Here is a 22,861-nt window from a genome sequence, read left to right as displayed (position 1 = left end):
GATGTGTGTCAGTCCTAGTCCAAAGTCAGCTATCTGGAGCTGGCTGGATGTGAATCTTCGGAAAGCCAGTTGCTCTAAATGCTGCCCTTGGGCAGAATTGCTCAGAATTGCCGGATAACAGTGACCCTGACAGATGGTGAACAAGAGCAATTCACATGACAAAACTTCTGAAAATACTCTGTTTCGTAAAATGGCTTGAGTATGTGACTTTCTGCTCCAGTTCTAGACAAAGCGACCTAGAATTTCTCAGGAAAAGCCCTAAATTTCTGTGAACTGGAATTTGGATTTCCAGTATCTGTCCACTTCTCACCAGTGTGTCAGGGTTTTGCTATGGCTGTCATCCCCACAGGATTCTGTAACAAAGCTCTCGTGAAGCTATGCAGTTTTGAGATGCGGAATTACCATGCCTCTGTCTGCACTGAAAGTTATTGACTCCATCTAAGTCTGATACCATCAACATACCTGCAAGAGTGAGATAAATTAGACCCTGGTTTGCATATTTTAAGAGTGTATGCTACTCTGTCCAGAAAACTGTAAAGACTGTTCGCAGTCCTTACCAGGGTTGTGAACTACTCATGTGAGGAAGGCATGCAAATTGTGAATTAAGGGGTAAGGAGACAGATCCACAGAATCATACACCATTCCAGGTTGGAAGAACCTGCTCCAACATTTGATGGCAAAGGGAGCCTGGATAAGAATATCTAGCACCCTGCCCAGTTGCATCTTGAACACCCCCAGTGATGGGGACTCCACCACATCCCTGGAGAGATTGTTCCAGTGGTTGATTGTTCTCACAGTAAAATATTTTGTTCTTCTACCAAGATGAAACCTCTCCCAGTGCAACTTGCAGCTATTGCCCCTTGTCCTCTCTGTGGGGGTCCTTATGAAGACAGAGACTCTGTCCTCTTTGTACCTGCTCATTAAATACTGGAAAACTGTGACATGGTCCCTCTAAGTATCCGAGGCCTTCTGTTGTCCGGCGTGAAAAGACCTTAAATGCTTCAGCCAGCTTGTTCTTTAGGAAACAAAGAACTAGTAAGAAAGCGTGGCACCACTGTACATTAAAAAAAAAAAAAAAAGAAAAGTCACATATTGTAGTGTGATTTGTGGGTTTTTTTTCCTTTGTGGGAAGGCAGAAGGCTGTTTTCTGGATAGTGGGATAGCAAAAGGTAGCAGAAAGTTTGGCAGCAATATTTGCTTTCATTGTGTTATTAAGTGTAAAGCTATTATCAAGTTAAAAAATAGTCACAAGTATAAATTGCCAATCAAAAAAAACCCTGCTCATTTTTCATAAATGGAAAATAATTTTCTCTGGAAGAGTTGAAAGATTTTGGCTTGCTGCAGTAAATCTCCATCAAGAAAATAAACTGGAGATGATGGGTGGATTCTGCTAAATTATACCAGATTTGAAGTTATTTCAGTGGAGCAGAGTGGTGCTTGTGCCCAGAATAGCTGTGTGCAACGTACAGTTGCTGTTATATTGTTTGCTTTTCAATATGTACTAAAAAAATGTTTGTGTTTCAGCCTACAACTCATCTGTAAAATTTTAAGGAACAGAAATCATCTAAGTTATTTTTAATGTGGAAGTTTAATTCAGTCATAAAAATAAGCCTGATCTCAACGCGAAAAGAACCAATTAACTGAGTTTACAGAATTGTAAGGGCTTGTGGTTTGGCACTTAGACATGTGTTTGTTGAATTGACCATTACAGGGTAAGTGCTGACTCTTCACTGATGGTGCCAATTACTCTTAATGCGGAAAATCTACTCTGTTTTTCTACATTGTGTTTTTCCTTTATAAAGGGATAATTAGTGCCGTGAAATCTACTAGACTGACCACAGGAGAGACTGAAGCCCTTTTAATCCTTAGGGGAAAAAATAGAACAAAATGGCTAGATGAGCTGATTTAAAGGCGGCAGCTGAAATTGCCAAGAGACTAATTCTGCACTTGGTTCTTGCACAGATTTTTTATTTTTAATGCCCTTTGGGCAGACACTTGAATTCTCTCTTTCCCAGAATTCCAACATGTAATGGTAAATCATGCTGTTGTCTCTTTAAGGAGAAAACCCAGGTTTGGTTTCCATGTATTTTCATAATGAAATGTGTGTTATTCACAAAAATAAATTTCACCCTTAAGTCACTGCATGAGGAATTCTATCTAGGTGTCTCAGAAGGAGCCATTAAGCATTGATAATATGTTTAGCCATCATCCCCTTGTTCCTTTACTGCACCTTTACTCCTGTTTCTTATTTGATTTACTCGTACCTGTAAAGCCATTGAAGTTCTTCAATTGAGTTCCTCAATATGAAGTTCTTCAATATGAGGGTGGTGGATCACTGGAACAGGTTGCTCAGAGACATAATGGAGGCCCCATCCATGGACATATTCCATGTCAGGCTTGACGGGGCTCTGAGCAACCTGATCTAGTGAAGATGCCGCTGCTTACTGCAGGGGGGTTGGACTATATGACCTCTTAAGGTTTCTTCCAGCCTTACACACTCTATGGCTCTATGATTCTATGAATTTGGCAGAAAGCATGTCATTACTGGATCGTTACCTGAACAGCTGCAGTACTGTGGCCACCTCCAGAATGCAAAGCCTTTGCACTAGTACTGCCTTGGACCAGCTCATTTTGACAGTCTGTTGAAGGACTTTGCAATTGCTCTTGGACATCAAGAATTATGCTTAAGTAATATATATATGACTAAATCAAACCCTGTAAGTTATACGGTAAGACTACATTCAAACAGACTCCCCTCTGTGATTTTTTTAACTTCAATTCTTGCCATAAATAGTCTTTTCACTTAACTGATGTAGCTAAATGGTAACTGGATGCCCACCAGCAGCCATGTAAACTCTGGTCCCTGATGCAGTGCATTAAAAAGAGAGGACTCAGTAGCACAACATCCATTTTGTGTTTCTTCCACCTCTCCTTCCTTTGCTTTGTAGTAAAATCTCTCTCCAGCAGCTGCTGTAGTAATAATGACCTTGATAATATTCAGGACTTGCTCTAAAGATTTAGAAGAAAAATATTAGGTTTTTTGAGTTATGAAAGTGTACTTGAAAAATTGGTCAACTGTAAGTTATTTCTGCCCCTTTCCTCATGCATATGCAGTAAGGTAGCAGCAAAGAGCTGGAGCCAGATGAGATGTTCTAAATGATTGCCATTTGGGAGACAGCACCAGACAGCTGCAAAGTGAAGGGGAGGTTCTTCCAGAGTTTGCTAATGGAGATAAGAGCCTCTTAGGAAAAGGGAGAAGGAAGGGAATGGAAAGGTCATGCTTATGTTTGCAGTCTTTGCATTAATCAAAACCGGTGGAAATAGAGCAAGGCTAGAATGCATACAATTTATCAGCTTAACAAAAAAAAAAAACCCTGATAAAAGAGGTAATTTACATGGCCTGCACACATATCTCATGCTAGGAACTGAGGAATGCCAAGACACTCACTTTTTTCATATATCTAACAGAAACTTGGGCATATTTTGTTTGATGAAGAAAACCTCATGAACCTTTGTGAAGTGTACTGTAAATAACTTTCTAACTTTCTTCTACTGGGTGAATTTTATTTGAGGTTATCAGGTTCTGTAACATTTAAATGGAATAACAACTTTTAGTTTTCAGATTAACAGAAAGAAAGTAAAAGTCAAATCCTGCTTGGCATAGAAAACATCCAAATTATAAGATGCTGTTATACGCACCAGTTTAGTACCAATAGTATTAATGCTGTGATACTCAAGCAAAATAAAAATATATGGGTCAGCTTTCCTTTAGTTACGTGTAGCACCCCTCCACACATTTACCTGTATGTGGCTGCCAGTGGGATTCTAACTGGTGCTGTGGTTTCAGGACTGCAGTGGTAAATGTTCACATGCCAAGGCAGTTTTATTTGCCTACAGCCTCTAGATAAATTTTAGAGAAGGTGAAGAGAGGCGTATTGCCTGTAATTCAGTTGTGATAGGATAAATAAAACGTATTGGATTTCATGTTTTTCAATTAAGGCTTTTTCCAGTTTGGTGCAATCTGCTACCCTATGTAGATCACATGTTAAGAGTGTCTCCCAAGAGCACAGAGAGTGACAGGGCCAGCGTTTTCACTCTGCATATGTGCTGGTACTGTTTGAGCAGCCTTTCCTCCATGCAGTTGAAGGTGAATAACAGCTTCCTAGGTTGGCCAGTTTTATTTTCACATTTGCAGATAAATGGTAGACTACAGCAATGGTCATTTATGATTTCCTTTCAAGAAGCAGTCAGTTCTTATGATACGTTTAGTAGTGTGACAGCTGGTTTAAAATGAACAGTTTTTTATGCTAGCAGGGGAGAAATGGAGTTTGTGGCTGGTAGAGATGCCAAGAGTTCAATATATCAGTTCATGGCATCACTTCTTTTACATAGGCTTATAGGCCAAACTATCACAACCTGTTTCATAATGCTAAGCACATCCATAGTTGCCTTAAGGTGGCATTATTGTAGAAAATGCTATATAAAATAGTTTATGTTTTTTCATTCTATTAATTCACAGTGCTTGTAGATATCAGGGTTTCTATATAATACAACATTGTAGACTTTGAAAATCCCTTCAGAAACCACTTTTAATAAATAAAGATAGTATCTTAAGTATATTTAGATTAGCCAGCTACAAAATAAGTGTACTCTAGATACCTAATCCTATTTATCATTAATTTTATAAATTTATTAATTACTAATGAAGTATTAATGAATTGTATCTCTTTAATTTATAAATCAATCTCCATATTGGAGTAACTCATATCGATCACAAGTATGGAATTTGCTACCTTCTAGCATAATTTGCTGTATAACAGTAGGAATACAGTGATATTATTGGTCATGATAAGACAAAATACATGTGTTCTGTAACACTGTTTATCTGACCAACATATTTGGTATTGTCAATAGTGTGCTAATTCAAAATAGATCTATTCTAGTTCTAATTAGGCTTTGAGGAACTTGATCTAGTGGAATGCGTCCCTGCCGGTGGCAGGGGATTTGGAACTAGATGATCTCTAAGGTCCCTTCCAACCCAAACCAGTCAATGATTCTATATAATTTATGTGTCATACACATTTCCTATATGAACCAGAACTCTATTGATGTTTGCTTATTTTCAGTTAAAAATAAACCTTCAACTGAGTTTTTAAATTTCATTTTTCATAATGCTAGCCCTGATTCCATGGTGATATCTTTAAAGCTATTAATTTTTCGTAAGAAATCTTAGAATCATTAAGGTTGGAAAAGACCTCCAAGATCATCTAGTCCCACTGTCCCCCTACCACCAATATTACTTACTAAAGCATGTCCCTAAGTACCTCATCCAACCTTCAAGCCCTTAATATTAAAGTCTATACATTCTACTCAGAATTATTTTCAGTGGTAAGTAATGCCTTTACATCACATTCACTCCTTCCTTCTTTGTTTTAATCATTAAAGGTGAAATTCCAACACTGCAGAAGGCTGGAGGTTTTCTCAGTAACTCCAAAAGAAGTAAGATTTAACTAGATGCCTTTTAAAACAAGAATAGTTTTAGCATGGCCTTTAAGCAATATCTCAGGCTAAAATCTACAAGTTTATAGTTTATAAATAGTGCCTGATACTTAGTTAGACATTAAAAAATGAAGCAAACCAACAGTCGAGTCGAGATTTTCTTTAGAATTCAGTAGGCAGTATGGGCTTCATTTGACTGATGTCTTTGAGAGTATTGTTGAGTGAGGAGCAAGAAAGTACTACTGAATGGAATACAAAATATCAATTAGAAAAATAAGCCTGAAGAAGCCTACTACAGTAAAAAGTTAATGCTGAAAATATTACCAGACCCAGGTGACTGAAGCTGAAAAATCAGTAAGAATTAATTTCAAGTAATTTCATTGGAAAGCTTCAGATGCTCTGTTGCACCAATTGAAGACATTCTGTCACAGAACAATTCAGGCTGTAAGGAATGTAAATTACACAATTGAAATCTTTCCCATTAAGTTACCTCAAAGTACACAGCTTCATCAAAGCTAGATATAAGATGAGCTATTAAAAACTGGTAGTGGCTTCTTCCCAGTGATATATAAAGTCTGGAAAGCTTTGTAATCAGTTTTTAGAATCAGATCACAATTTGGGATATTTTAGTTCCTTAGTTTTCACTGAAAATTCTCACAGGCTCACAGATTGGCAGGGGTTGGAAGAGACATCTGGAAATCATCTAGTCCAACCTCTGTGACAGAGCAGGATCACCTAGAGCCAGCTTGCACAAGTCAGCATCTCTGCATTGTTCTTCTAAGGAACTGCTGTTCCTAAATTGGGTTTGTCCTTCCAGGTGTTGTACCAATCTCTTTTTTTTTGATGCCATCAAAGAAAAATATAGAACTGATATCTCAGCATAAGGCAAATTTATGTAGACCAAATGTTAACTCCCTACTGATGCATCCAATTTTCAAAATAACAGGTTTGTGATACCAAATCCTGATGATTGAAAAATTATCTGTTCCCCGACTTGTCTGCTTGTGTTGTAACTCTCCATGCTACTAGCTACAACTTTCTGATTATTCAGCATGGTCAGAGATGAACCATGGGAGAACTCTTAACTATTATAAATAGATCCCATTAACTATTTGCATAATTTAAATCACAATAACCTTCCTAATAAAATATTTGATCTCATTTTTACCTAAGTTACCAAGAATCTGTGCTTTCCTTACTGTTTGACATCCTCCTTATGAACCTTTGGGGTTGTACCAAGCTTTAGACATTTAAGAGGAAGAACATTTACTAATTCTCAATTAATAATGAAATAATTAATTAAAAGGAGCTAAATAATTGTCTACAGACTTCATTAGCTTTCTGCTTCCTTGTTTCCCAGAGAACTGTGTTATATAGTAGTGGAAAACACAAGTAGGTGGAAGTGAGATTTTAAATTTGGACAACTTAATTGAATAAAAGTAGTTTAAATCCTGTTTCTTCTTGCCAACAGCTGCTGTAGCTATTTATAGTCTAGTACATGTTTTTTAAAAATATATATATTTACATGTTTTATCTATTATTTGATGACTGGAAAGTTAATGAGAGGCCTTTTCTTGGTTTTGTTGCTAATTGTCCTGAAGAGGGTTTTCAGTTTTCCCATAGTATGTGTGGAGATAGAGTGCTGACCGTGCAGGAACATTGTGATGATTTGAGATTTATTGACCTGCTGGGTGCTCTAGTTTAATGCACAAAGGACATTGCTTCCCATTTCATCTTTGGCAGATTATATTTCCTAGGCAGTCTCTCATTTTTCAATATTCCCTTCCCTTTTTCCTTCTCCCCTCTCACTGTTCTTCTTTTTCTCCATAGTCCATTCCCCAATTTTACTGCATAGAATATCCTGTGGTTTTCATTTCCTTACAGCTGCTGTTTGGATCTAATTCATGTGTTTTTCTCCATTCAGATCTTCAGTTCTCCATCTAATATTTTTCCTTACTTCTAATTTCACTGATTACATTCAGTCAGGTAATGAAATTTCACAAGTTTTTAGGATTTTCAGTTTGTATGACAGAATGGGTGGCAAGAACCATGTCTACTGTGATTTTGTAGCTACGAGACCTCATTTGGCTTTTGAACACATGGATTCACAAAGTATAAAGTATCTAGTGACAATAGAATCTAATTTTTATAGGTGCTAAAACATTACTGCTCTCACTAAAGCTGAAGCTCAAATTAATTAAAAATAAATCCAAACCATAAAAAGCCAGAGAGAAATTATAACAAGCAATTTACACTAGGTTTTGAAAGTTTGCTTCTTAATTGCCTACTTTAAGGTAATACCTTAGATAAATTGGAAAAAAATCTTTTCCTATCTTTTACGCTTATTGGAAAGATTACAAAAAACTATAATTGTGAAATATTTGCATCTTGAAATTGTGGAGTTATTTACATCTTCAGATGCAATCCCTAGCATGAAGTAAACAAAGCAAAAATATAATAAGCAACTTGTATCGTAGTAGCTGTGGGTTTAATAAAGTTTAAATGTTTTGGTTAAGGTCTTTCAGAGAATCAATAAATGTTTGCTTTATTTCTTTATAGGATAAGTGAAAACTTATTTCTTAAGATAGCTTTATGTGTTTATCACCTAATTTGAGGATGTTTTTACATAGGCCCTATACCTTTGGGATAGATTTACAGTTTCACAGCTAAACCAGGCATGAATCATAGTAATAGTGACCACCACTATAACTGCATGATAAAATTAAATGTACAGACATCTACCTAGAGTGTTTCAACTGTAAAATCCCAGGGATTAAAAAATCATGTTAATCTTGAACAGATGAAAATTTACAGCTATAAGTGATTCAACAATTATCCATCATTACTTTTAGCAAGTAATGGTGGCTGACTAAGAATAAATTAGAAGTGAAAAAGTGTATTTAATTTTCTGCATTGTACATTTAGAAGATATCCTGACAAGCTGAAACTATGTCCAGGAAGAGTAATTAATAAATATATTGTAATTTCAAATTTAATTTTGAGACACTCCACACACCAAGGACATTTATTCATAACAGTGTTTAGTTGTGTGATGTTTTGGTTCTTTAGTTAGCAAGCCAAAAATCTTCTGTGCAGCATGAAAAAAGCATAGGTAGCAATGCAGATTAGTTTATAGCCCATGCATGTTCAAAAATAGCAATTAAGTGCATTTTGTACAACCTCAGTAAGAATATAAGAGCTGTGGTCAGGCCATCTGGACCATGAGCTCTTTCTGGCAGTGCAAGGCAAAATGCTAAGGAAGAGATTTGCACCACAGGAGAAGGGTGGTGTAGTGGTCCCTTGCTTCACGTGTTCAGCTCCTGAGAATCTGAACCCGAGGGAATACCCTGACCTGCAGGTGTTTCCAGATTCTCATTGAATAGTTACTGAATGACCTTTCTTCCATTGCTTTCACACCACCTCATGATAATATGTTACACAGGTTGATTAAGTATTATAGATGTATGCATTTGTTCTGAAGGGACTGGTTGATAATCACATTGGTTAACTTCAGGTTCCTGGGCTTTGAAAAGTAGCAAATTGCTATTCCTTATTCATTCACCATTTCTTGGCTAGGCATGAATTTATGGACAGCTATGTTGGCTGTCCTCCATGGCCCACTTTCCAATTTGTGAAATCTCTTGTATAGATGCCTTCAATGATCTCTTACAATTCTTATTCTCCTTCTCCCCATGTTTTTTATGTGTGTATATACATACACATACACACACATACACAAATATATATATTATGTACACAGTATAAAATATATACATTACATATATATTATATATAGTTTGTACGTATATAAATATAAAAACCTATATATGTATCTAGTTTGAGATTAAATGACAGAACGTCAGTAATGACACACTTTCAGCAAATTTTGTTATGTCATCAGTCACACCCTTCTGTAGATAATTTAGAATGATACTGAACAGTTTGGGATGTACGAAACACAGCTACAGTGGTTACCCGCTTTCAGAGTGATAACCGACCTACTGTGCCTGACCTTTATTCCAATGTTTCTATTCTTCCATGTCTTTCTATTCCAGATCTGCTCAATTACTTTAGAAAACATTTGGGGCAATCATGCCAAGAGCCCTCTGGAAATCCAAGATAGTATTCTAACCAAATTTTTGTGGCTTTATATGTTTACTAATTTCACATAGGAACACTCATAGAGCTGTGAGACATTGCATTCACCAACAAAAGTAGTGCTGAATCTTTCTTTTCTGTCACATTTATCATTATTTTAATTAACTCTACCCTTTTTAATAGTTCCTATTATGTTATCTGTGTGGGCATCTGTTGTATTCGTCTTTATCCCCAGGTTTCCTTTGGATGCCTTTCTAAACCGTGAGGACACATTTTCCAGTTTTTTTTTCCTTTAGTACTGAGAGTGAATTAAATGATAAATTGTCCTCTATGGCTAACAGTTCAGCAATTTAATATTTGACTTGCCTTTAAACACGGAGTGACCATTATGTTGACCCAGCTAGATGCTTTTGTTCATTTTTTCAATTTATTTTAAAGCCTTTGATAGTTTTTGCTGCTACTGGTGTCACCAGTACTATCTCTTCCTTCTACATTTAGATTCTGCCACTACAGAAGAAATAGGTCATTCACTAAGACTTCTCTTTTTGTTGGAAAAATAAGCCCTTGTGAGAGGGTTTTCATTGAGCTGGTTTAGCTAGTTAGTAGTTCTCTGTATTTCTGTATTTTTACTAGAGTTTATCTGGCTGAAATGATAGCTATCTATAATTATCTGTGTAAATCCTGTGCAGTTGAGAGAAGCATGATGGAATGTCAATAGGAACATCAGATGGCATAACATGGAGTTTTGTAACATCTGGAAAGTTTACTCTCTCATCATACATTTTTATGTGGATAGTAAAGCATATTTTACTTACCAGTCAAATAAATTAATTTTAAATTAGGGATTAAGAGAATTCTCTAAAAGTGATCTTGTTTGCAGTAACTGCATTGGTTTTCTATATATATTTATATATACATATCCTAGTATCTGACCACATTGGGAATCGCATTCCCATGTTATTCTCTGGAAAGCTACTTCCACACTTTTTGTTGTTACCTTACCTGAGCTTTGATGATATTTTTCCCTGATGTGTGTTCCAATGACACCTATTTTCTTATAAATCTTTTAACTCCTGCTGGACTTTAAAAGCACAGCATTCTTCCTATTGAAAGAAATACACTGTTATTAGCATTTTATGCTCTCAGTTTGCTGGAGATATGAAAATTGTTGTAAAGAAGATTGTATTCTTTCCTGTGTTGAGTGCGGCGAGAGAAGCAGTTATTTTTCTAGCTGCTGCTGCCTGCTGCATGTTCTTTGTGTTTTCTGAACTGCCTGGTCATAAGTGGGTGTTCTGTGATTATGATAGCAGTGCATGACAATGATACAAAATTAGTGGTTGGTGTTGTGGCAATTGATATCAAAACAGACTTAGAGACTGAAAAAGTGTCATGATTCATCCTAACCAGCAGTAATCATGGCAAGAGTTTATTTAGTGCTACCCTTTATTGCTTACCCTCACCCAACTTCAGAAACGCTGCGTTAGCTGACATCCCTCTGATTCAACAACATTATCTTCTTTAGCTCCTTCAGGAACAAATATTTTGTGCACTGCAGAGCCCACGCCCGCTCGTGCTATTTGCTGGCCACAAAGCCGTGCGGTGCATCAACCACACCGGTTACTCACATGCCCTGGATCTGCAGATCCTTAAACCTGGGTCTCCTCCTTTGAAACCCCACTCCAGTCATACACCCAGCTGTGGCAGCGCCTATATACACAGAGTGAGCCATCTGCCTCATCTTGAGCTTGACAGGGGAAGGGAGAAGCAGTGACCCTGTGTGGCTCCGGGAGAAGCATGGTGTCGTACAGGGCACCATGTCTGATGGAACCACAAGGGAAAATACATTTCCTGGCTGATGCCATTTTGCACGAATTCTTGGGTGTCACGTGCCGTGGAGAATGTATCACATAGTTCCCTACTGAATCTTTGCAGCCAAATAATTCGATCACATGCCTGCAGGCCCAGAAACTGGAGGAGAAGAAAGTAGGAAGATCTGGTGTGTTAGCAGTGACTGGCATGCAGTATACAAGAAAGGCCGAAATAAAAGCATAATAATATTACTACTGAGTAGAAGTTGTCTACACACAGCATTTGGGGGCTTCTGTGAAAGCTTTAAAATGTGGAACAAAATTTAATCTGAGACAAGTTTCACAAGTATGGTATTTGCAGTAATTTCTTTTTGGTAAATATTTTTTTTTCTTTTGTCTTTAGTAGGTTTGCTCAGAAGAGTACATGCATGACTATGTATTAGCACAGTTTCACACTGGAAGAGGGAATGAGTGAAGTGTTAGGAAATATCTTACAAAGACAAGTTCAGACTGTCATTAGGGAAAACGACACACAGGGTTTGATTTTCTGTATTTTGCCCTGAAGAAGCATGGGAATCAAAACGTTCCGGTTTCAGAGGAAGTGCCAGTGGGAAAAACAGGAAGCCTGTACTTCAAAGGACTTTGGATTTCATCTTTCTATCATCTCAATTTAAAGAGACAAGATATATCAGTAACAAAATGGCAAAAAGTGTGGGACTTCTGCAAAATTGAAAATGGAAAAATTCAAGCATAGTAATAGTGAAATCAGAATAAATATTTTTAAATGCTGACTTGGGTATGTGGGTACAGAGCTAAATTCTACCAGTGGAAGGCCTGATTGCTGGTATGATACTGGTGGATTTTTTCCACCCCTATCTCAGAGGTGAAGTTACAGCACTGGTCAATGCCAGCACCTCACTCCCCCATTTTTCTGCCTCATGAGACCCCAAACTGCATCGCCTTTAAAAATTTTTTGTTGTCAACACAGAAGCTATGGTGCTTATCTCAGGGTATTACATTTTAAGGTCTTGGTGGTCTGCCTTTAGCGGTACAATTTTATTAAGAGAATAGAACCCAGCTTTAGTTAGCATGCAAATCAGCAGAAATCCAGTGGGAAACATTCACATAAAACATTTAACAGACAATACTTCAAAAGTTTCCAAGAGGAGGGTTTGTGAATTGCTAGCAGTGAGTTGCAACTTCTCTTTTAAGGACTAACTTCTTTTTTTCTCCCATTTGAGAACAACTTTACTCTTGTTTGTTTTGGAGTTTTTGTTTGGTTTTGGGTTTGTTTTTTTTTTAAGAAACTGTAGGTCAGATTCCCCTTTCAGTCTTTCATGGTGGTATGACTTCTGTTAATCTTGCCTGGATAAAATCTTTTGCCAGGTTATGTGAGCACGTAAGACAAGACTGGTAGTGTACATCCAGTTTGCTGGATGCTTTTGTGAGCAAAACAGTCAATGTTTCAGATACACATCGTTGTCTCTATATATCTATATATGTCTGCAAGTGACACCCTGTGCTGTAGATTAGTTAAGACTGTAAGGGTGAATGTTACTGTTCCTTGGGCAGATGAGGATTCGTGGCAAGTCTGTGGTGGGTCTTCCCCCTTCCCTGCTGAGCAATGTTTCTACTCATCCCTCTGGTCTGCTGGTGGCATCAGCAGCCACTCAGCACACAAGACAAGCAAAATCCTTCCTATTTAGGTTAGCTTCAGTAGTGATGGGTAGCCTGGTTTGTGATGGATATCTTGGAATCAAGCAAAAATCTCATTTAAACTGTGTTTGGGTAAATAGTGCCTCTTTGTTCACTAACTCTTTTGCCTTACCTGAAATGACTCTGATTGCTGCTGCCTTTATAAATTCAGTCCTTCAGATGGGACAAAAGAGAGAGGTTTACAGTGACGTGGGTGTTCAAGAACTTTTCTAGCTGTTTTATTTTCCCTTCTTTAAATGCCACAGTAAGGCCCAGAGAGCGGGTCTCCTACGCTTTGTGTAAGCATGAGAAACAGGTTGTATTTTATTACTTTAGCTTAAAGTTAATCCTTTGCAGCTTGTGTTCATACTGGCAATGAAATGACAGCAGGAGTGAGGTGAGAGTAAGTGATAATGTCTTGGCATTCGACACTTAAAATGAACGTGTGCTTGTGAAGTTCTGACTCATTAATTCCTTTTCCAGGCGACCGTGCAGCTTAGCAATGCTCTTCAGTACTGTGATATATTTTCTATTAGACAAATACTTTATTGTTTTATGGAAAGGGAGGTTTTAATTCTTTTGTCATTTTTGTATAAAAAAGTACGAAAAATTTGCAAGTTTGGGTTTTTCACTGTCATATCATACAGCAATCTTAAGGACAAAAAATGCCCCAAGCTACGTCCCATGTTGGAAATCTTTCTCCAGGACTGAGGTGCACAAGAGAACGTAAAACAGACTCGGAAAAAGGCCATTTTAAAGTGGAGGAGAATTGGGAAATACCCTATTTTCCTCAGAGATTACTGCAATCCACTTCAGATGGTGTGAGAAAGTAATTATAATGATATGATTCTGTGAAGTGTTTTATGTAAACATAAATATAGATACTGGATCACCTGAAGCCTTGAGATGCATAAGGAAAGGTGGAATTGACACTAATCTCTGAAAATATATGCTTTAAGGTGTTTTAAAGCACAGAAATGCAATTATTACAAAGGAAAACAAGGAACATCTACATCTATCCTCTTTAATTCACTCCTGTGTATGTTATCATAAGAAAAAACTTGTTCCAGTGAAATTACCATATCCTGCAATTTAAGGTGAATGAAGTATCATCAATCCATTCAATAGTTACTACCGTAAAGAGAATAAACTGCGTCATGTTTAAAAAGAAAAGAAAAAAAAACCTCAACAGGCAGGGGGTATTTTTCATTCTTCAGATTTCACCAGGTTTGCGTTGTCCCAAAGTATTGAAAATGTCTGACTCTCTTGTATAACAAAGTATATTAAAAGTGACTAGCATTTAATCCATCAAGACCACTCTCCGTGCAATGGTACAGCAGATGGCTGGGCAGTATTACTTCTCAAGAATGATTGGCAATCAGTTTGTGTACATGTGTTGTTCACTTCACCCACTCAGCTAAATAAAGTTCAACAGCAGAGCAAACCATGGAATTTGAAGCTTTTTTTTCTGATCTTTTAGCCCAGCAATAGCATGCACATTAAGAATCAAAACTACACCCACATCAACTTTTTGGATTTATAGAAAATATTTCATATCCTGTTGAAATGCGACAGTCTCATAAAGACACATTTCTGCCTTTCACCCGAGGCATTCCTTTCCCTTCAGCTGTTGGAACTCGCAACACTGTCCACCTTTTAGATATGAAAAATTAAAACAGTGGTTTGGGTAAATTATTTTCTTGAACATGCCATTGCACTTTTCAGCAGTATCACTGCAAGTGCATATACCTGGAACTTTGGTTCAGGTAATCGATGTCTCCAAAACAGTCAGGAACAGAGGAAGCTGAAGTCTAGTCTGTTCTACCGGTTCCACCTCCATGAGCTTTGTCTCTGTCAGATTTTTTTTGTGTGATGTCTCTGGCTGAAGTTTTTGTTCGTTGACAGCGGTTTGAGAATGAGAATGCCTTCTCATTGAGACTATCTGGCTGTAACTGAGACTGTGGTTTACATTGCAAGATGTAATAACAACTTTACAAGAAGTAATAACAACATGGGAAATAATAGTTGTGTAGATAGCACATTTCTGTGTGTGTCTGTGCACACTTGCCATCCAAAACCTCAATATTTTCTTGCTTTTAGTCTATGTAACTCCAATTTTTTAAAATTTGCATTTGGAATAGATACAAACTGTACCTTGGAACCTCTATATTTAAAATTATTTTTCAAGCTTCTTTTTCCTTCTTAACCAATGCACTTCATAGAATTTTTTGATGTTCCTAATCTCCATCTGCCATTATTCCAGATAAAACATGCTTCTTTAAGTGAAAATCCCATAACTTCACATGCAGAACTAGCTAGAGGATGCAGAAGCTGTCTGAATTCAACTTCCAGGCATTTAGAGAAGTAGGATTAGTATGCTGCTGGCTTCATTTTCCTTTCCAAGCTCGTGGTTCTGTTTCTGAAAGCCTACCATTCTGCTTCATTGGCTTCTTGCAGTATTCATTTTTCAGTCTGATTTTAGCAAACTGAGATGCGTATCAAAGTGTTTCCTTTGTTGTGACTGTAATACACTGGACAACTTGTTGGTTGGAGATTAGAAACCTCCTGAAGAGTGAGTTTTTTTCTGGCTGAAGTTCTGCTGCTTCTGTTCAGGGAGCAGCAGCATTATTGCCCTACCAGACCTGTGTGAGGCAGGGTTACAGTTTTGTGGAAGTTGCTCACCTGTTTGAGCTCTATTTGATTTATAGATTAATCAGTCTCTGTCCAAGGATTATTGATAATGCTTTGGTTATGCAGTTGCCCCATTGTTAGATGATACCAGTGGAAAAGATTCTAGACTTTGAAGTAAATGTATTTCTTCTTACACCATTTGTGAGTTTTGGTTTTTTAGATTGTTTGTTTGTTTTTTAAATAAACAAGATACTGCTCACATACCCAGTTGTGAGCTACAGTGGAACTTAGGTTGATAATAAAAGGATATATTTGTGTGTTTATATTTATGCAGTGCTGGAATAAGTTGCTGATTGATAGCCATTAGAAATGAAAATTAGTTGTCTATTAGCTGAAGGAAAAAAGATGTGACAAGTGTATATGTCCCTGTTAGCTCCAAATGGCTAAAGAGATGGAGAGATAATTTAACATTGAATTACTGTAGATTATCCTAACCGAATGAGATTGACTGAAGTGTGAGTAAATCACCTTTGTCTCCATGCATGGCTAAAGAACAGGTAGAGGCTGCTATTCAGAATGATTCACATCATAAATAACCCTAATTGGCTTCTGTAGAAGGCCAGGTAGCTCTTTAAGTTTTTTGCATATAGAACTAGTAGTGTCTATGTACTTGTAGATATGACTCAGTGTTCAATGAGAGAAATATAAGCTCTTACTCCTACTGTAACCAACCTTGCCAGGATTATAGGCTGCTCTGTCAGGAGCTTTCAATTAAGTTATTCTCCTGTTATTTCCATCCCCTTTTTTTCTGTTGCTTGTTTTACTTCTGCTTGACCCACCTAGAGTCACAGAGTTGTAATATAATTCAGGTAGAGAGGGACCTCTGGAGGATTCTAGTCCAACCCTTTGCTCAAAGCAGGGTCAACTATAAGATCAAACATAATGCCTGGGACTTTATCCATTCAGGTATTTAAACCTTCCAAGGATGCAGACTGCACAGTCTCTCTGGTCAACAACTTCTGCTACTTGGCCAAAGTCAGAACCATCCCTGGTTTAGTTTAGTACCATTGTCTTTTGTTTTGTTTTATTTTTTAAATTTTATTCTCATGCAAGTCCATAAAGATCATGGCTACCTCACTTGGTATTCTCATTTTAGGCATTGGAAGGATGTTGCTAGATACCTCCCCAAACCCTTCTCTTTTTCGGTCCGAGCAAGCCCACCTCCCCCAGCCTTTCCTTACAGGGCACATTCTTCAGCCCCAACCATCTTGGTGACTCTCCACCTGACGCTGAAGTTTGTTGATGTCTTTCTTCTATTGAGGCGGATATATTATTCCCAACAGACATAATAGTCCAGATGTGGTCTAAAGTTTGTCAGGCTCCTTGTGGTCTTGAAAAAAATTACAATTTAGAATCTAGGAAGAACATAAAAGAAATCTGGGGCCTATTTAGTTTCTGCTAAAACTGAAGAGAATGTCATCTCCTCTGTGTCAGGGCTCCCTGGCGAGCCCTGTTATCCTTATCTAAGAAATCTTTTCTCTAAAAAATGTCAGCACTTCTCTTTCTTTGTTTTTCTCTCATTCCACAGGGATACACAATACCTGCAAAAAATTAAATTTTTGGAATAGGCAATAACTTGCAGTGTAAAAACCAAAGAAAAGCTTAATAAAATTAGAAGGTAGACGGTGTGAAGCAAAATGAAAAGACCCTCAGCAACTGACTCACTACAGAAACAGTGACTCAAAATTTCTGATCCAAGGGATTATAAAATGCGTGGCTTGAAATAAATAACAACAACAATATGTGGAATTATGTTAACTACCATGTGCAGCTGTTTTAAGGATATGTACTGGAGTTGGTTACAAGGCTGAGAAAAAATATGTTAAAGAGATAGCAGGACTTAAATACTGCAACAGGAGCATGACCCTAATGCTGTTCTCTTCCTACAGCATTGTGTTCTCATCAGCCACATAATGACAGTGCTAATTAAGAGACTGCCAGGGCTGATACTGGACAGTGATTCACTAGAGGAGTACATATAAACCTGACTGTTACATATTACGGTTTTGTTCATTGAAGTGAATTGAATTCATCCTGTGTATATCCAGTTCTGCATGCCTTACTGCAAGAGAGACATACACACACTGGAGAGAGTCTAACAGAGGGCCACAAAGGTGATTAAGGGCCTGGAGCATGTCTCCTATGAGCAGAGATGCTGTTGAGTCCGGAGAAGAGAATATTTAGGTGGGAGTTCATCTGTGAGTATAAATACCTGGTGGAAGGGGGTAAAGAAGTCAGAGCCAAGCTCTTCCCAGTGGTGCCCGGTGACAAGACCAGAGTTAATGGGCGCAGACTGAAACACAGGAGGTTCCCCTGAATATCAGGAAACATATTTTACTGTGAGGGAGACTGAGCACTGGCACAGTTTGCCTGAAGAGGCCTTGGAGTCTTCCCCTTGGAGATACTCAAAAGCCACCTGGACATGGTCCCGGACAACTAGCTTTAGGTGTCCCTGCTTGAACAGGGGGTTGGACCAGAGATTCCTTCCAACCTCAGCCATTCTGAGATTCTGCAATCCTTTATTTTCCCAGTAATAAGAAACTTTTAAGGAAATCTCTATTCTTTACTGTAGTTCAGATAAAGCTAGTGAGGAAGATACCATACAATTGGAATCAGCTATTTTGACATTATGTAATCTGAAACTGTTTTGAAGAGGAAAAGGAGGCTGCACCATCAGGGCAAAAATGATAGCTGTTTTCAGCTTCAAAACAGGTGAGTGAACATTGAAGTAGCTACCTGCTAATGCTGATGTAAGTAGTGGAACTGCAGCTACAAATGGGACATCTAATAGCCATTGGTTAAGGAGAGTAAAGGGGTTTTTTTTGGTTGCATCATTATATTACATAGAAAAGGGTAGTGCTTTCATGATGGCAGGACCTTGACTGAAAGTCAAGTGGTTATCTGCAGGAGATAAGGTGAATTTGAACAAGAAAAACTAAACTGCTGCAAAGAAGGCTTTTTGGTTTAGTTTGATTTGGTTTTGGTTTTTTTAATCATCTTTGTTTTGTTCTTCAAACAGTGGAAGCTCTACATTTGGGAACACTGATGGCAGCACATGGCTATTTCTTTCCAATCTCAGATCATGTTCTAACACTAAAGGATGATGGCACCTTTTATCGGTTCCAGGTAAGTGTTTCCTTACATATATGTTCTTGACTTGCACAAATGGAAGCTCATATTAGTCTTACACAAAGTGTTCATAGCAAATTTTAATCATACTTTTTCTCTGGTTTAACCTAGTAAATGGTGGCAATTCCCCCTTGAAAATGTGTGATAATGCTAAATGTGGAAGTAACTCTCATGAAATAAATTAATGTAGTGTTTTGGATGTACTGTAAGAGAAATTGAATTGTCTTATTCCAGATGCAGTTTTAATTTGGAAAAGGGTAAATATTTATTAAGCCTATAGCAGAAACTGATAAACAATGGAGGATAATATTTGTATTATTTCGTATGTGAGGATTTCCTTGTTGGTAACAGAGTATATTGAAGTAGTATATCAAGTGCAGAAACATTTCTACATCGATCTGTCAGTCCTATTACATACAAGAAACATGCAGGTGCTTCAGAACAAGATGTAAGGATGTATATGTATACCTATATCAATACCTACATGTATATTATTCAGAAGAAAAAACACAGTTGTATTTTATTTGATTTCAAACTATGGGCTTGGGGAGCTGGGGTGTTACTTTGCTAATACCAAATAGCAGGCTAAAATTTGCAGAGCAATGCTGCCACTTATGACATGAAATAAATATGATTACACAGTATCTGGTTATGTATTCTAGGAAAGGAATTAACTTTTGTTGCCATGTGCCATCTTTGACAATAGTGGCTGTGTTCTGTAGCACTCTTCCTGTTAGGTGGTCTTCCTTGTAGGTATCACCAACAGCTACTCCAAGATCTTCCCTAGGCATTTGTTGCTTTGAAATGCTATAATGATTATAATTATGAAATTGATGATATGAATACCGTTCTTTGGTAATCCTGCTCTGTTAGGTCTAACTAACAGTGTTAAACACTTACAGAAACATAATACCTGTGGTCTTTAATATCTTTAAGCTTTGTCTTAAACATTGTTTTAATAAGCCATCAAGAATAAAATATAATTGAATTTATGGTCTTTAAACTTCAGAAGAAAACTGTGATAGTCTCCAGCATTGTATTAGAATAATTGCTATACAATCTTTTCATCAGTATTTTGGCTTGAGTTCTATAGACCCACATAAGGGAAGAAAAAGACTCATAATATTTGGTCTAAACCAAAATCTTACGTTGATTATAATTAAATACATACAGCACAGGATGGCAAGAAAGAGAATGATTATTGCATACAATATTACCATATTTTCATATCTAGATCCCATGGGTCAGAGTGCAAAAATCTTGCCCTTCAGCCCGACAATGTTACATGTGCATATGGGTAATACAAAGAGCATTCACACCAAGACTACTCCCCCAGACCCACAGTTACCTTTGATCCTGGAGAGAGTATTTCAAGGAAAAAGTTTCCTTCTCATGGTGCTTCATCCTACTTAGTGTTCAGTATAAAGAAGAGAGGGATGGCACATGGATGAAGGAGTTTACTGCTGAGGGAAGGGCAGTGATAAGGCCATCAGGTAAGCAAAAATTGGAAAGAAATAGTGGAGAGATTGAGGGATTGGCTTGTGTCTGCATAAGCAGCAGCCAGAGGGACAAAATATGTGAGGACTTAATTTTGCAGAGAATAGGACTCATTTATTTGAGTGCTGATCATTGACTTCTGTGCAGCTGCTGGCCTGCTGCTGTCCCAAACTTGGGAAGTGAGCACCTCAGCTAGGATGATAATTCAGCTGAAGGAAAGTATAGATTAGAGTTAGCTACTGTGAGTACCCAGAGTACTGCTGCTACCCAGCCATGGGCTTTCCTCGGAGAGGTCTGTGGCCTACATGTTTGGACATGAAGCTTCAGTGGTGGTTAGAGTGTAAAATGGGATCAGCTGATTTACATAAGTAAAGGATTTGGCACCTGTTTGACATATGAATATGAAACAAGATAATTTCTCAAGTGTTGCTCAATATATATCTGCAGCATTCTGGTTGTTTGCTACTCTGTGGTACCTCTTGCATTGCTATTCCTGTGTTAAAAATGTTAGAACAATGCAATTTTAGCTGTTAATGTATAGCATTAGAAAAAATTCACAGTGGCATCACACTGTTAACTGGAGTTGCATCAGCAAAATTTATGTTGTTACAATTCCACATTCTCTACCAAAATAAGGCTAGTATAATATCTGTTACTGAAGCTGCTAATTTGGAAGACAAAGACAATGTACTCAATAGGGAGGAAAGTTTGACTGGGGAAATGTGAATTTGTACAGTTGTTCAGGTGCTTTGGAAATAGGACTCTTCTGAGTATTGCAGAGGATTCACAAATTTCTGGATATTTGAATAGAAAGAGAAAACTCTGCAACTGCCAGCACCGAAAAGTTCAGAAGCCATCCCTGCAGAGAAATCTCTGTCTGCAGTACAAAGACCTGACCTACAAAAAAACTGGCTAGCTACAATAAAGTTCTTCATGTTCTTCATTTTTTGTTTTCCAAAGGGTGATGCCTTCCCTCCTGACAGTAAAATGACTTCCAGTTTGTTTTAAACAACATTTTGTTGTATAGAAATACTTAAGAGCAGTGGAAATTGTACTTCATTTGTGCAAATGCCCATTTAGAGGCAAAATTCTACCTTTTCAGTTGCTACTCTTGCCATCAGAAGGGCTGTAAAATTGTAGTCATATCTGCTTTTTTAAATAATGTGGACTTAGAAATTAAAAAAAACCCCAAAAAACAAACATTCCAGATCATTCTTTGCTCTATTCAAGTGTAATTTAATTCAAAGGGGATAGATCTAGATAGTAATTGCCTTATTTGGAGAGGAAATTCATTGGTCTCAACAAGGCAAAGCAGGAAATTCAAGGAAATGAAATTTTCCTGATGACTTAAATTTGGGGCCAAAGAAAAAGCTGAATACCTGCTAAACACCCTCCTCTACCTGAAAGCAAGGGGGTTTGAGGGGCCTAAAAAAGAAGAGCAAGGTGCACCTTAGAAAGCAGATATTTCTGGGGCCAGGAGTTACTCACTGAGACCTTTTGTCTGTGTCCATACAAGTGATAACATAGTCATCCTGGTGAGGAATGCCTGACTCTCCCTCTCAGCTCATAAATTTCTGTGATAGTCTCCCAAGGAAAGACAGGTTGATTTCTTCTACAAGTTACACATGCATACTATGTGTCTCAACATTCATAGTGAAAAATAAGGTTTCCTAGTATCTTTTGTCTTTAAAGAAACTCCCAGGATACTTGAGGCTAGTGATAAATGTGCTTCCATGTTTTGATGAGATTAATTTTATGATCTAACATAAATTAATTTTCAGAAATGAAGTTTAGGTTCTGCTATGGTTTTGTAACTTTTAAGATGGAAGGCATAAATAGGTGGGAAGAAGCATAAAAATAAAAACCAGTTTCCTGTGAAAGCAGGAGTCTGGTGAAGATGCAGCAAGGCTTGTGGATTTTGGCATGATGAAGAATTCACCTGTAATGTCTTCTTCTGTTCTACCACTGGGAACGTTTTCTTCTGTTCCCATGCTTAAAGTGGGGATAAAAATACATAGCAGTCACTGTAAGGATCTTGGAATATCTTTGCTGCAAAAATGGTGCACAGCGTGAAGTGTTGTGGATCCTTGTGTGTGAGGTGGAATTACACTGCTTCCCTCATCTCCGAGTCAGCCCTGCTCAGCTGGCTGCCTCTTGGCTCGGCCCAGGCCCAGCCTCTGGCCATTCTGAATACTGAGGCTGTGACTGAACATCACAGCTCTCCAGCCACTCGGCACAGCCTTGCTGGGTCATCCTCCGTGCCTTGTGGGAACGATTATATTGGAAGTCAAATTTTAGAAATAAAAAAGTAGGAAGTTATCTTATTCACCATTTGGCAGATTTTCTTTGGCAATTGCAGGTGCAAGGACTAATTCATCTCACTCTCAGCATATACATACAGATTCTGTTTAGGTTTCAATGAGGGAAAAACAGTTTCAAATTCA

At 37.7% G+C, this 22,861-nt stretch overlaps 1 protein-coding gene across 13 annotated transcripts in view; it reads left to right on the top strand.

Annotated features, from left to right (window-relative positions):
- The window catches only part of RGS7 (regulator of G protein signaling 7), a gene marked incomplete at both ends in the record, with an annotated part of 245,311 nt that overhangs the window by 142,772 nt on the left and 79,678 nt on the right, over positions 1 to 22,861 (top strand). For 10 of the 13 annotated variants that reach the window (XM_084261614.1, XM_084261619.1, XM_084261620.1 and 7 more), the window contains one exon: positions 18,811 to 18,917. The exons of the other annotated variants lie outside the window; for them this stretch is intronic. In XM_084261614.1, the coding sequence (XP_084117740.1) occupies positions 18,811 to 18,917 (107 nt within the window). The remainder of the gene's footprint in view (positions 1 to 18,810; positions 18,918 to 22,861) is intronic. 13 annotated transcript variants of the gene reach the window in all.

The sequence above is a fragment of the Gallinula chloropus genome (genome assembly GCF_964237585.1).
Source record: "Gallinula chloropus genome assembly, chromosome: 3".
NCBI lineage: Eukaryota > Metazoa > Chordata > Aves > Gruiformes > Rallidae > Gallinula > Gallinula chloropus.
This window is presented reverse-complemented; position numbering and strand designations above follow the sequence as displayed.